Source organism: Mesoplodon densirostris, chromosome 3, assembly GCF_025265405.1.
Source record: "Mesoplodon densirostris isolate mMesDen1 chromosome 3, mMesDen1 primary haplotype, whole genome shotgun sequence".
Lineage (NCBI taxonomy): Eukaryota > Metazoa > Chordata > Mammalia > Artiodactyla > Ziphiidae > Mesoplodon > Mesoplodon densirostris.
The window spans coordinates 120,072,167-120,087,229 of NC_082663.1; the positions used below are offsets into that span (position 1 = coordinate 120,072,167).

The window sequence follows — 15,063 nt, forward strand, 5'->3', positions numbered from 1 at the left end:
ACCACGCAGTACAACAATCACTTCCGTCTCCTACCGGAAGTGCGGGAGCTGGGCGGGAGCCAGAGAGGACTGGAGCCACCCTGCGGGATTCGGGAGGTGCAGAAACGCTCACCTCTTCTATGGTGCTCGGGCTTCGCCTCTACAGCGCCTTGTACCCTTCCTGGGGTCCTGTCTGCCTCCTTCCTAGGTGCTTTGCCTCGTGTTCCGGAAATCCTGCCTCCTGCTGCACGATGCCCCAGCTCGGACTCCTACATGGGAGGGCCTGGGCTGTGCTGTTTGGCCAGCTCCGGCGGCCGCCCGGTGCTGTCTGCATCAGGGCAGTCCATTCTCATAGCCAGGTGAGCCAGACTGAGATAGCTCTGGTCTGTCGGGGCAGGATTTCCAGGTCTGAAAGCATAGACTCGCGGCCTGTACTCCCGCAGTATTAACAGTCGGTTTTTTTATTGAGTGCCCACCATGTACCGACACAGAGCTAAGGCCTTTTAGGATGCTTTGTCATTTAATCATCATAGCAATCTTGAGATGTTGGGGGTATTATTTCCGTTTTACAGTTGAGGAAACGGAGGCTCCAAGGTTAAATGACTTACCTATGGCTACATAGTAAGGGAGCATTTTAATATAGATCCACAGTCCCTTATCTGAACCTTTTGGGATCAAACACATTTAAATTTTTTTAAGCAAAATATATGAATATTCCCACTAAGTGAGATGACTAACGGCCATAAGTAGAGTGAGTTCGCATTAGAATTTACCTCAAAGTTTTTAGTTTTCAGAGATTATGAATTCTTAGGAGGGGTTGTGGGCTTCAGCTACTGTCCTTTGGAGCACAGAATCTGCCAAAGTATGAACTACTACACGTTCTATATTTCTGGAAGGGCATACAGCCTGCTGGGGATAATCAAAATCACAGATTCTGTTTTACCTTGGGAATGACACTGTTGTGTTCCTAGTAGATGCTTTGTGCTATCATGAACAACAGAGCTCAGATCTTTTGTTATTTGCAGTCACAGCATCCTACCAATCGGCTTTTTTTTTTTTTTTTTTTTCAATCAGGAAATCCATTCCTTTTCATTCCACAGGCATGATCTGTGTTCTTGGGCTGTTTCTCTTCTGTCTTCCAGTTACTTTTTCCCTATCTCCAAACCTAATGACCATTATTACCTTATTAGCAATTCTTATTTATTGCTCTTTGAGTAGGAACTGAGAACTGGGCATCGTACTAATCCCTACTCCTATATGGTTAGTGGTGATAGTCTTGGGTTGCCTTGTGCCTTCCTTGTTTTTTGCTGGTTAAAGTTTTTCATACGTTTAAAAACTCCAATTATAGTGAGGAAGCTTGTATGGTAAACATCTGATCCCATATGTATTACATATATATTGCAGATACAACTGGGTTTTTGGAAGTGGGCTGAGATTGGGATAGATAAAATAGTGTTCAGACTTCCTGTTGCTCAGGGCCAAAAGTATTTTCAGGTTGGTGGTACACAGGGCCAGATATACCACAGGTTTGGCCAGTATTGAGAGGAGCCATATCTCACATTTCTTCTGACAGGTTGCGGAGGCAGCGTTAGCAACCCAACTGAAACCACATCAAGAGAAATCAAGTTTTATTATCAAGACCCCAAAGGTAATGCCCTTTGCCCCACCCTGTCCGCTAGAGTGCCTTGGAGTTCTGCCCTGTGCTTCTCTTCCTGACCACTTTTTAAATTTTTTTATTTTTTGCGGTATGCGGGCCTCTCACTGTTGTGGCCTCTCCCGTTGCGGAGCATAGGCTCCGGAAGCACAGGCTCAGCCGCCATGGCTCACGGGCCTAGCCACTCTGCGGCATGTGGGATCTTCCCGGACCAGGGCACGAACCCATGTCCCCTACATCGGCAGGCGGACTCTCAACCACTGCGCCACCAGGGAAGCCCCCTTCCTGACCACTTTTAATGTTTTTGTTTGTTTGTTTGTTTTGGCTGTGCTGCATGGCTTGCGGGATCTTAGTTCCCCGACCAGGGGTTGAACCCAGGGCCTTGGCAGTGAAAGTGCAGAGTGCTAACCACAGGACCCCCAGGGTATTCCCTATTTTTAATTTTTCACTATTTCACTAATTCTTCACTATTCTTGAATACTGGGTGGGGCTCATAGTTGTCTGAACTCAAAGAGATTTCAACTCCAGACCTTAGATTATAGATGTAGTTTAACTCTGTCTTAAATGGACTTGTCTTTGTCTTTGTTTTCACTCTGGCTCCTTTTGGTTTCTAGGGCACCAGAGATCTTAGTCCCCAGCAGATGGTTGTGAGGGAGAAAATTCTTGATATGGTTGTTAGCTGCTTTAAACGTCATGGAGCAAAGGGGTTGGATACCCCGGCATTTGAGCTAAAGGTAAGAGGAGAAAAAAAGAGTGCAGGAACCCCATTTCTTTCCCAAAGGGCTTCTAGCCAATGTTCTGGAGTCCTCCTTTTAACCGTGGCACTTTCTGTTTGACCCCTGCAGGAAATGCTTACTGAGAAGTATGGAGAGGACTCTGGGCTCATCTATGATCTGAAGGATCAGGGTGGAGAGCTATTGTCCTTGCGCTATGACCTTACTGTATCCTTCTAAGTACGAGAACCTGACTTACCTGTTTCCAAACCCAGAGGGCATTCTCTGATAATGGGACAGGAGTGACTCTGGGACCCTTTAGGTTCATTGGCAGTAGCCTTTACTTCAAGTTTCTTCCAGAAGGCAACTCTGCCAGCAGAGCCTGGCCTGGAGCTCTGTCGTTTAAGTTTATAGTGTGTCAGAATCCCTTGAGGAAGCTTGCAAAAATACAGATTCTTGACCTCTAGCCCCAGATTTTCTTAATTCTGTAACTGGAGTGGTGTTCAGAAATCTGCATTTTAAATAGGTACCTGGATAATTAAGATGCACGTGGTCCTTGAACACTTGAAGAAACATTGATATAGAAGTTGTAGGCAAATCCAGGTTCTGAAGCTTGACTCTTCTGAGACAGTTGAGAATTGATCTGAATGGGAGGGAATGGCCCAGACTTGAAGTTCTTGGGTCATTTCTATCTCTGCTTCCCCTGCTTTCTACCAGACTTGCAGGGATTCCTTCATTTGACACTATTCAATATTTATTGATTGCTATGCCTTGGTGATAGTGGGAAAGGAGACAGAGAAAGTCCTTGTTCTAATCCTAGTGGATGAGATCCAATTGATAGAAGCCCAGTCCTCCCTAATGTCTTTCCACTGGGGCTAAGCTCTGGATGTAGTATTCTTCCTCCTTAACCTATTTATGTGAGGTCCCTTTTGCTCGTTATCTGGCCATGAATAAAGTGAAGAAGATGAAACGCTATCATGTTGGAAAGGTGTGGCGTCGGGAGAGCCCAACCATAGTCCAAGGCCGCTACAGGGAGTTCTGCCAGTGTGTAAGTGAGCTGATGGAGGCAGCATGGTTTGGTAGTTCTGGGGACCACAACCTAGGAACTGGCTGCTCAGTAATTTTTTTCCGCCTGTCTTTTTCTTTGCTGTAGGATTTTGACATTGCTGGTCAGTTTGACCCTATGATCCCTGATGCAGAGTGTTTGAAGATCATGTGTGAAATCCTTAGTGGGTTGCAGCTGGGGGATTTTCTCATTAAGGTGAGGCCAGAGCTGAGGACTGAGGGGAGAAGTCTGGATTTGGCCTAATGCTGTTTGAAAACATAGGTGACCCCAGCCATTAAGCCTGTAGCTCTAGGACTTTCTTAGTACAGGTGTTGCATTTTATATCTATATCTATATAGTCACTCTGTGGAATTTCCTTTCTATCCCTTTTATGAGTCAGGCAAGTAGGGACTGCCATTGTTTTGAGGGAGAGGTCATTCATAAGCCACTTGGGTCACTTCCATTGAGTTCACAGGTCAATGACCGGCGGATTTTGGATGGGATATTTGCCGTCTGTGGTGTTCCTGAAAGCAAGTTCCATGCCATCTGCTCCTCGGTAGACAAACTAGACAAGGTAACAAAGAAGATATGCTTCAGTAGATCCTATCAGAGTTTCTGCCCTGCCTTCAAATCTATATATACCTTTAGAGGAAAATAAGGAGATGGTGGCTGGAAGTGAGGTATTTCTGGGAGGAAGGTAAGGAGACATTCTGAAACGAGACCTGAGTTTTGCTGTACAGTGGAGATTGTGGCTGGATTTCCAAAGCTGCCTCTGACTTTGCTGAGTAGAGTGTTAGCTACTCGTGACATACATAATGAATGAAATGAGATGTCCTTTTCCATTAAGAGAAAGAAGGATCTTGGGGCTAGGCTAATGTTTGGGTGTTTGTACAGATGTCTTGGAAAGATGTGAGACATGAGATGGTGGCAAAGAAAGGCCTGGCTGCTGAAGTAGCTGATCGAATTGGGGATTACGTCCAATGTCATGGTAAGAATCATTGTTTTCAGAGGTACATGATAGAACCAGAGTGAGGGTGATAAGTGTATAACTTCTACCTCTGAAACAGCTCCTTTTTCATAAATGTTCTAAGTTCCAGAGCCTGGTTTTAATTTAATAACCTTTTTACTTACTGTAACCAGTTATGTCTTTAGGTGTCAAAGATGGAGGCAGAGGAGGAGAATCTGGTCATAGGTGATCAGGATCTTTTTTTTAAGAAAATGAGGAGAACTAGCTGGAGCATATTAGGGATAAATTTGGATGAAACGCATCTGGGTGTATAACACAGACATTATTTCTCCCCACATGTCTCCCCAGGAGGGGTATCCTTGGTGAAACAAATGTTCCAGGATCCCAGACTATCCCAGAACAAGCAGGCCCTAGAGGGCTTGGGAGACCTGAAGCTGCTATTTGAATACCTGACTTTATTTGGAATTGCTGAGAAGGTAAGCTGGGTCGGGAGTGGACCTCCTGCTGTGTCTAGGGCTCTCTTGGGTCCTGAGTCTTGTCTAAGACTGACTAACCTTGTCCCCACAGATCTCCTTTGACCTGAGCCTGGCTCGGGGCCTGGACTACTATACAGGAGTGATCTATGAAGCGGTGCTGCTACAGACCCCAGCTCATGCTGAGGAGGAGCCACTGAATGTGGGCAGTGTGGCTGCTGGTGGGCGCTATGATGGGCTGGTGGGCATGTTTGACCCCAAAGGCCACGAGGTGCCATGCGTGGGGCTCAGCATTGGGGTGGAGCGGATCTTCTCCATTGTGGAGCAGAGGATGAAGGTAGGTCCTCGGTAGGGTCAGAGTGAGGCTGCAGACCTTAAAAACTAATGTTTCTGGAAGTGCAGTTGGACTGTTTTTCTGATGATTGTTTTTGGTTTTTTTTGAATTATTGGTGCAAAGGAAGTTTTTATCAGTTTTACCTTTTCTCTCTCTTTTACTAGACTTTTGGTGAGAAGATACGGACCACAGAGACCCAAGTGTTTGTGGCCACACCACAGAAGAACTTTCTCCAAGAACGGCTGAAGCTAATTGCAGAGCTTTGGGATGCTGGGATCAAGGTATAATGGAGCTAATATCCAAAACATCTAGGTATATGTGGAATTCATGCACCAGGCCCACTTCTACCTTATGCCTAAGGTGGAACTTAAGATCTTTCTAGTCTTCACTAGTGTGTCTTCTTAGGGTATGAGGGCTAGCTACTTACTTATTTGGATATGCCTGCTCCTGGGGTTTGAGTAGTACGGTCACTTCTTTTTTTTTTAACATCTTTATTGGAGTATAATTGCTTTACAGTGGTGTGTTAGTTTCTGCTGTATAACAAAATGAACCAGCTGTACATATACATACATCCCCATATCTCCTCCCTCTTGCGTCTCCTTCCCACCCTCCCTATCCCCGCCTCTAGGTGGACGCAAAGCACCAAGCTGATCTCCCTGTGCTATGTGGCTGCTTCCCACTAGCTATCTATTTTACTTTTGCTAGTATATATAAGTCCATGCCACTCTCTCACTTTGTCCCAGCTTACCCTTCCCCCGCCCGTGTCCTCAAGTCCATTCTCTATGTCTGCATCTTTATTCCTGTCCTGCCCCTAGATTCTTCAAAACCATTTTTTTTCTTTTTTAGATTCCATATATATTTGTTAGCATACAGTATTTATTTTTTTCTTTCTGACGTACTTCACTCTGTATGACAGTCTCTAGGTCCATCCACCTCACCACAAATAACTCAGTTTCGTTTCTTTTTATGGCTGAGTAATATTCCATTGTATATATGTGCCACATCTTCTTTATCCATTCATCCGTCGATGGACACTTAGGTTGCTTCGGTATGGTCACTTCTAAGTCCCCTATTCTTTTTCTTAAAATTAATTAATTAATTATTTTTTGGCTGCATTGGGTCTTCATTGCTGCGCACAGGCTTTCTCTAGTTGCGGCGAGCGGGGGCTACTCTTCATTGCGGTGCGCAGGCTTCTCATTGCGGTGGCTTCTCTTGTTGCAGAGCACAGGCTCTAGGCGTGCGGGCTTCAGTAAGTAGTTGTGGTACGCGGGCTCAGTAGTTGTGGCTCACGGGCTCTAGAGTGCAGGATCAGTAGTTGTGGCGCATGGGCTTAGTTGCTCCGTGGCATGTGGCATCTTTCCGGACCAGGGCTCGAACCCATGTCCCCTGCATTGGCAGGCAGATTCTTAACCACTGTGCCACCAGCGTAGTCCCTAAGTCTCCTATTCTTTCTTCACCCTTTTCAGGCAGAGCTGATGTATAAGAACAACCCTAAACTACTAACTCAACTGCACTACTGTGAGAACATGGGCATCCCACTGGTGGTCATTATTGGTGAGCAAGAACTGAAGGAAGGGGTCATCAAGCTCCGTTCAGTGGCCAGTAGGGAGGAGGTGAGTGGGGGCACGCAGAAATAGGGGGGACCAAGTGTTTCTGCCTTTCTTAGATTCTTTAAGAAATATATATCTTTTGGCTGAGAAAATATCTCCAGGGTTAATAGAGATGAATGAGTACCCACCCTAGGCAATCATTATAGCCAATGATTGGTTGGGTGGGCAAAAGGACAAATGAAATCTCTATGGGTATTTCAAGACTAATCAACAAAATAGACATAGATCAGGTGTTTGAATCCCTTTAGTCTTGAGGGCATACATTCTCCAGGTCAGGCTGAAGCACATACTCCTCCCTGCTGGTTGCATAAGTAGTTTGAATCCCTTTGGTCTTGAGGGCATACATTCTCCAGGTCAGGTTGAAGCACATACTCCTCCCTACTGGTTGCATAAGTAGTGGGAGCAGTTGCACAGTTAAATGAATCCAGAAAAGCAGTGGCTAAGGAACTAGTATCACTCTCTAGTTTGTCACATGAGAGTTCTGTTATGTTTCAGGTGGCCATTACACGGGAAAATCTTGTGGCTGAAATTCAGAAGCGACTGTCTGAGTCTTGATCCTTGCCTGAATGCCATCTGCTGCTCTTTGTAGAAAAGGTTTCATCTAGGACTGACTTCCTGAGGGACTTAACAACTGCTGGCCAGGATGGGTGACAAGTGCCTCAGCATCCTTCATCCTTCTTGGGTACAGAACTGTAGAAGGCCCTGAGGACTCCTGGGCTAGTGTGAGCAGCTATTCTGCATGGGCGCAGATGGCTGGTACGTGAAAGAGACATGCTCTAACATCCGAGGCAGATGGCAGGTTTGAAATGCCACTGAGTGCTGTCAACAGATGCTGAGATGGTTGCTATGAGCAAGTCTCTGGGAAAGTCACCTCAGGTTGAGAGGATTCTGACCACTGAGATCAAAAGTCAAATACTTAGCCTTCCACTCTGGCTTCTGAGCCAGTTTCTGGGAAGTTTGTCCATAACCTGCCCTTGGCCTGTCCAGGGAATTTTTGGGAGACAGCAAAGAGTTGGGCAATGACTGTTTTCTGTTTTGTCTGAGGACAGAGATGCTATCCCAAGGGCATAGCAGTGCCCATATTGATGTGGCATCTTTCTAGCCCATCCATTGTTAATAGCAGGGTGAGACTGTCTGTTTAATAATCTTGAACGTTGAACTTAATAAGTGACCTGACAAGATTGAGATCTGATCTTTTGAGATTTTGGAGACCATTACCTGTGCCAGAATCACTGCTCTGACTTCCATGTCCTGCCATGGAGGTGCCTGTTCTAGAAGTGGTTGTATAATATATTAAATAAAATATTAAATATAGTAGTTTGGGTGGGTAATTTGTTATCAAGGGATTGGTTTGCATAGGCCATGGAAAACGCTTGAGTGTACACTGGAGGATTCTGTGGGCTAGGAGTAACCTCCCTGGGTTTTTTTTTTTGTATTCAGTGAAGGGAGCAGCCACAGTTCCCCTTCCCCCCAACTTGGAGATACAGTCACGTCACTAAATCAATGTATAGTTAGACGTCTGCTAGAGTTCTTCACCCTAGAGTGTTATTGATGACCGACCTTCCCAAGTCCCATTATGTTGATTAAACTGTGCCCTATAGATTGAATGACTCTCATGTTTCTCAGCTGAAGGAAAAATGAGTTAACCAAAGTTTGATAGCATTGCTTCAAGATAAAGAGACAAGCTGCAAAAAGCGCTTTGCATACGTGCGTTGGAAAGGCTGCAGCCTTTACAAACAGTTCGGCGCTCTTGGGGCCGTATTTTTAGTGCATACAGGTAAATGAAGCATCTAGAGCACCTGTAACGGCGCTTCAGCCGTAAAGAAGGTTTGGAAATTCTTGGCAGTGCACGCAAGTTAATTAGATTAGATCAGAGAGCACTGATCCGAATCTCATTTTCCTCTTTGGTTAAAAAGACAAGTTGAATCTACGCTTGTTTTGAAAGCCACGGCAAAAACGTTTCCAGGCGCCCTTACTTCCGTGTTGCTTCATACTGTCCTTGCGCATGCGCTATTTTTTGGAGCAGGGGCGGGGCCGACAATCCTGTTTTAGAAGCCCTCCAGTGCTCAGCTCGTTTAGAACACGAGAGTCTAAGCTTATTGGAGGCAAGCTTGCTTTACGGCTCAAGGCCGCTTTTTACGGCCTTTTCCGGCTTCCCATTCACTTCGCAGTGAAGATGGCGTCGGGCAGTGGGGTAGGTGTTGTGTGTGAGGAGGCTTGGGGTGGGGGGTCGGGGGTGGCTTCTCGGCGCCGAGTATCTGCACCCGATTGACTTCCCGACACCTCCTCGCAATCTAATGACCCCAGTTCAAGAGCTTCTTCGTAAGGCACTGGCACAGGGTCAGTGGAATCGGGGAGGGCTCTGGTTGGGGTCCTGAGGCAACCTCAGCCTCCTGGCGCTGTCCGGAGAGGCTTCGCTTTCCCCAGGTCCCGGGGCCGCCTTGGCAGCGAGGACGCGCTTCCGTTTTTCCAGGAGCCGGACACGATTAGCGACGAATCTCAAGCGCTTTTTCCTCCCCCCAGACAAAAAACTTGGACTTTCGCCGAAAGTGGGACAAAGATGAATATGAGAAGCTCGCCGAGAAGAGGCTCACGGAAGAGAGAGAAAAGAAGGATGGTGGGTGCCTTCTCCATCAAGTGCTAAGTGTATTAAAGAGGCGATGCAATGGTTGGAGAGTGGGTGGGGAGTTGAAATGCGCTGTCCTCCTTTCTTGTGTAACCTTTGGCAGAGCATTGCCTCCCTGGTCCTCAGTTTCTTCAGGTATGAGAGCGAGGAGATGGACTGAAGTGCTTTTGAGGTGCTTTCCAGCTCTGTGATTCTGCTTCCTTGCCCTACCTTTGCTTGGCTCATTTCGTACTTTCCTCAAGTACAGAGAAGAGAGTGGGATCCTTACTAGTGACAGAAGAAGGAGTATTTTGCTGCTATGTATTATTGCTTTTGAAGAGCAGCAGGGAACATGGTATTGTTTAACCTAGCGCTTAGTGCTGTTCTCTGTGCGTTATACAATGTCAGGGAGTTGGTGCTTCTCTCCTAGAGATTCCACTGTATAAAAAGAAACGTCTTATTTTCTCATCTGTTTTCAAACTGTACATTTTTCTTCTGCTTCTACACCACGTTGCATAATCTAACTTGGGTTTTATGTGACTTGTACAATAGTACTTGACATACAACAGATATTTCCTAAATGTTGGTCCCCCTTTAAAAGTTTTCCCAGCTCTCAGAAGATTCCTTTCTGTTTTATGCTTGGGATATCTGTTTGAAAGCACTATTGAGTGGTCTTACTCTTCTTTTAAAAGGTTGCTTTTTGTGAAAATTCAGAACTCCTCCCTTCAATTCAGTTAATTAATGAATAAAAAACATTGCTTTTAGGGGCTTCCCTGGTGGCGCAGTGGTTGAGAGTCCGCCTGCCGATGCAGGGGATACGGGTTCGTGCCCCGGTCCGGGAAGATCCCACATGCCGCGGAGCGGCTGGGCCCGTGAGCCATGGCCGCTGAGCCTGCGCGTCCGGAGCCTGTGCTCCGCAACGGGAGAGGCAACGACACTGAGAGGCCCGCGTACGGCAAAAAACAAAACAAACAAACAAAAACATTGCTTTTAGACTCGTTGGCTTTGAAGTGGAGGAAAGATATAGAGAGTTAAGGATTGCTTGTCATTTTTTCTGTGTTGAGCTTCTCCTTAGCTGCTGCTAGAAGTGACTGTTGTGTCCCTTGCTTCAGGTTTCAAAAAGACATGAAAGTAAACCTCAGGATTTTGGATTTCATGAGTTTCTTCTCCTTTCTGGTTAAGGAACTCTAATAATGAAGGAATTTCCTTCCCCATTATATTTCAGGAAAACCAGTGCAGCCAGTCAAGCGAGAGCTTCTCCGGCATAGGGACTACAAGGTGGATCTGGAATCCAAACTTGGGAAGACAATCGTCATTACCAAGACCACCCCACAGTCTGAGATGGGAGGGTGAGTGGCTTTTCATGTTTCTCTGCAGCCAGCAGTAAGTCTCATAAACTGCGTTGGTTTTAGGAATTGTTGAGCAGGGTACCTGGCCTTAGAATAACAACCTTGTTTCCTGTAATTCCATCCATTGTCCTCCAAGGTCTCAAGTTAACATAATAGTGTCTCTAAGAAGGGTCACTCTGTAGGCTTTTTCATATTAGCACTGTAACTACTTCTTAATATCTTAAAAGGGATTATTTTTTCTCCTGCCAGAGGAAGAAATGAAGAAAAGGACTACTGAGGAGATTTCTAGGGGAGAAGTTAGGTGAAGCTAGAATGGAGCCCAGGAGCTGTTGATGGTGAATAAAGGGGGTTGAGGTTCCAGACTGGCTGCAAAGGTTGTAGCTGTTATGGATTTCCTGGTTGTGCACCTTCTTCCTAGACCAAGACTATAACCTTTAGGAAGAAGGGTCCCACAAGAACTCTTCATCTTTTTGCTCACCACTACCTCTCTGTCCAGTTAGGTTTTCCAGCAGGAGCATAACACAGATAACAATGAGTGACACTTTTCTGAGCTGCTTCTCTGAGTAAATCCACTGTTGTCCTTCCTCTTTGTGTTAGTTATCTATTGCTATTTAAATTAATACATTAACCCAGTATTTAGCAGCATAAAACAATGGATAGCTCACAGTATCTGTGGGGAAGTAACCTGGGAATGGTTTACCTAGGTGGTTCTGGCTCAGTGTCTCTCACAAAGCTGTCATCAAAGTGTCTGCTGGGTCTGCATTCATCTGAGGTATAAGTGGGGCTGGAGGATCTGCTTCCAAGCTCTGTCACGTGGCTGTGGTTTGGAGGCCTCAGTTCTGTGCTCCATGGGCCGCTCCATAGTGCTGCTCACAACAAAGCAAGTGACTTCCTCAGGGCACGTGATCCTCCTGAACAGACTAAGACAGAATCCATGTTTGTTTTTTTTTGTTTTTTTGTTTTTTTTTCCTGTACGTGGGCCTCTCACTGTTGTGGCCTCTCCTGTTGCGGAGCACAGGCTCCGGATGCGCAGGCTCAGCGGCCATGGCTCACGGGCCCAGCCGCTCCGTGGCATGTGGGATCCTCCCGGACCGGGGCATGAACCCGTGTCCCCTGCATCAGCAGGCGGACTCTCAACCACTACGCCACCAGGGAAGCCCAGAATCCATGTTTTTTAATAACCTAATCTTGGAAATGACATAGTATCACCTTTGATACATTCTATTGATCACACAGACTAACGCTGGTGCAAATTGGGAAGGACCTATATAGGGTAGGAATACCAGGAGAGTGGGATCATTGTGGGGGCCATCTTGGAGGTTGGCAGCCACACTCTTCCAAGAGCCAAGGCTTTGTGGAAATGAGAATGCTTCTTCTAAAAAGAAATGTTACCTAAAAATAATGAGTTTTTTTGGTTGAAAACGATAAAATCCTTACAACCAGATTTGATCATAGTGCTATTTCTTTCTGTTTTCTAGATACTATTGCAATGTCTGTGACTGTGTGGTGAAAGACTCCATCAACTTCCTGGATCACATTAATGGAAAGAAACGTAAGACTTGGAGGTAGTTTGTGATTGGGGCTGGATTTGAGTTTTGGAGGTGGGGTGCGGGAAAGGGTAGTTTCTGTTGGACCTCTTTTTCAATGTCTGGGGAATTCTCTAGTTGCTTCAGCATAGGTCATTCTTTACTTCATTATTTAATGTTTCTGGAGTCCATGAGGTGAGTATCTGTTCTAAGCTCTCAACAAGCCCAGACCATGGTCTTCTCCAGGGCTCAGCTGTCCCCACTGGTGTGCATCTGCTCAGTAAGGGTAGTTGAAAGCTGCATATATCTTGTTATCTGGGGCTGCTGCCAGGGAAGGTTTTTTTAGCCCTAATTATTTTTACTGTGTGTTTTATGAGTCTGTTTTTTGTTTTTTTTTAATGTCAGGAAAAGACTTTTTGAGGGACTTAGGATGTCTTAACAACCTTTCCTTCTTCACTGTTGACCCTACCCAGATCAGCGAAACCTGGGCATGTCTATGCGTGTGGAACGTTCCACTTTGGATCAGGTGAAGAAACGTTTTGAAGTCAACAAGAAGAAGATGGAAGAGAAGCAGAAAGATTATGATTTTGAGGAAAGGATGAAGGAACTCAGAGAAGAGGTAGGCTGTCTTCCTCATTCCACTCCCATCCCCAGAGGAGAGTTGTATCTCCTGAATTTCTGTACATTAAGGGGAACATTTATAGCCCTTGTTTGGGACTCTCATAATCTGAAGGTAATGGCTCTAAACCTATCCTTTTTTTCTGGACTCTCTGGGCCATACTTTTTTTTTTTTTTTTTTTAACTACAGGAGTGATTAATTAAATGCACCTAGTCCCCAGCAGGCCCGTGGAACCAGGCTGACTGGGTCAGAATTCTGTTTCCTTCACATACTGGCTGTGAATCTTGGACAAGCTATATAACCTCTTTGTGCCTCTGTTTCCCCATATTCAATATCTTAGTATACAATATACATAAAGCACTTAGACCAGTTCCTGGCTTGTACTATGTGCCCCAGAATGTTAGTTCCTATTATGTGGCTTTACTCCCATCACCTTGTTAAGAACTAGAAATGAACTGGGATGTAGGATTGAGAAATGCTTTCCACAGGCTAAAACTTCTCTTTCTTGTCCCTTATGAACTCTACTGTGGCTTTTCCTCTGCTCTTGAAATTTCACTTGTCTTTAATTATGTTATTCTAAAGATAGAAAGGAAGCTCACCTATCTCTTTCAACATTTGGCTCACGAGTCTGAACTGATTCTGAGTGATTTCCCTTCTAGGAGGAAAAGGCCAAAGCCTACAAGAAAGAGAAACAGAAGGAGAAGAAAAGGAGGGCTGAGGAGGACTTGACATTTGAGGAGGATGATGAGATGGCAGCTGTGATGGGCTTCTCTGGCTTTGGTTCCACCAAGAAGAGTTACTGAGGCTTTCTATGCTTGGCTTTTTGCCAGGCCTAACTTTGTGTGTGTGGGCGTCATCTTTTGGGAGGTACTGGGGAAAGTCCTTAAGAGTGGCAGTGGGGAGGGCTAGAAGGTGGGTGTTTGTGGTTTCCCTCTACCTTGGGAGAGAGCACAGGATGCAAAGGAATGTGCTGTGGCATGTTCCTTCAGCCTCAGTATTTCACTGGAGACAGAGGACCTCTGATCATCTGAGTTCCCAATAAAGAAAAACCACCTCTTCTGAGGCTGCTTTCCCGAAACTCCCCTTGCATCTTTCCCTCTTCATCTGTCCATCTCATCTGAGCCTCCTACATTTACCCTGTGTTCTGCCTTTGTTTTAATTTTTACTCTTGCTTAGCCTACAGCAGAAGGGTTCTCTGGGTCCCCAGTTTCCAGTTGATAACATATCCTTGACTGGCCCCTCCTTTTGCCATTCTCCCCCAGTCCCGCCCTGTGGTTCTCCGGCCACCTGTGCATGCATGTGTACTTCTGCCTGGGTCATTGGTATGTGCGGGTGCGTATGCATGAAACTGTCACATAGAGGGAGCCTAAGCTAGAGCCTCAGGAGCATTGCTGCCTTGGGGCCTGGTGTTCTCAGCTTCCTCAGAGCATGTAACAGGAAATTAAATGGGATGAGTGTTTGGTGTGGTTTTTGTCTGGTGAGTTTTTTAACCTTTGTTCTTCATATGTAAACTGTTTAGCTTTTCCTATTTGTTTCATTTTATTGAGGATTACTCTGTTTTTGTCTTCCTTGTAAGCAGGCTCTTGGAAGAACCTGTTTGATGCAAAAAAGAAAAAGGAGAAAACCTCATATGAGAGCCCTTGGGTCTCAGAGGCTGTTCAACATGTATAATAAATAGCATTGACTGGGCCTATTTCACATTTGGTGGAAACATCCCATATTTTTCCCTGTGTATTGTTTATTCTTCCCCATACTTATTCTTCTCCCTTCATTTGAGCCCTGTCACTTTTTTTCTAGGTGCCTTCAACACGAGTTATACTTTACTCTGATGTGATCTGTGTCTGGAGGAGTTTGAATATAACTTTTCCTGTAATTTTAGCCTCCTTTGATCTTCTGTTTCTGGAACAGCAGAGCTCAGGGTTGAAAACTTAGTGTTTTCCTAACTCTCTGCAGTTAGGCTAGGCACAGGGTTACTCGGTGTTTGCACTGTTGACATTTTGGGCTGGGTAATTCTTTGTTGTGGAGGCTCCCTTGTGCATTGTAGGGTGTCTAGAGTACCTCTAGCCTCTACTCACTAGTTGCCAATAGCACCTTCTCCCCAAGTTATGACAATGAAAGATGTCTGTGTCCCTGCAGGGGGGCGGGGCATAATTCCTCCCCTACTAGCCCCACTGAGAACTATTGAGAAG

The 15,063-nt window shown here is 45.6% G+C and overlaps 2 protein-coding genes across 3 annotated transcripts; both read left to right on the top strand.

Annotated features, from left to right (window-relative positions):
* Window positions 1-50: 50 nt before the first annotated feature.
* Window positions 51-8,089, top strand: HARS2 (histidyl-tRNA synthetase 2, mitochondrial). 2 transcript variants are annotated; one of them, XM_060093475.1, is made up of 13 exons: window positions 51-338; window positions 1,553-1,627; window positions 2,248-2,367; window positions 2,479-2,574; window positions 3,269-3,394; window positions 3,500-3,607; window positions 3,867-3,965; window positions 4,286-4,379; window positions 4,707-4,834; window positions 4,926-5,168; window positions 5,330-5,446; window positions 6,632-6,778; window positions 7,271-8,089. In XM_060093475.1, exons 1-13 carry the CDS (start codon window positions 120-122, stop codon window positions 7,328-7,330), a joined length of 1,632 nt encoding a protein of 543 aa, XP_059949458.1. In that variant the 5' UTR covers window positions 51-119; the 3' UTR covers window positions 7,331-8,089. The 2 variants fall into 2 exon arrangements, with proteins under 2 accessions (XP_059949458.1, XP_059949459.1); XM_060093476.1 differs by having other exon boundaries at window positions 6,632-6,719.
* A 773-nt stretch (window positions 8,090-8,862) lies between these two features.
* On the top strand, window positions 8,863-14,572 carry ZMAT2 (zinc finger matrin-type 2). The gene is made up of 6 exons (XM_060092018.1): window positions 8,863-8,969; window positions 9,299-9,392; window positions 10,606-10,729; window positions 12,208-12,281; window positions 12,729-12,874; window positions 13,534-14,572. Exons 1-6 carry the CDS (start codon window positions 8,952-8,954, stop codon window positions 13,675-13,677), a joined length of 600 nt encoding a protein of 199 aa, XP_059948001.1. The 5' UTR covers window positions 8,863-8,951; the 3' UTR covers window positions 13,678-14,572.
* The last annotated feature ends 491 nt before the right edge of the window (window positions 14,573-15,063 follow it).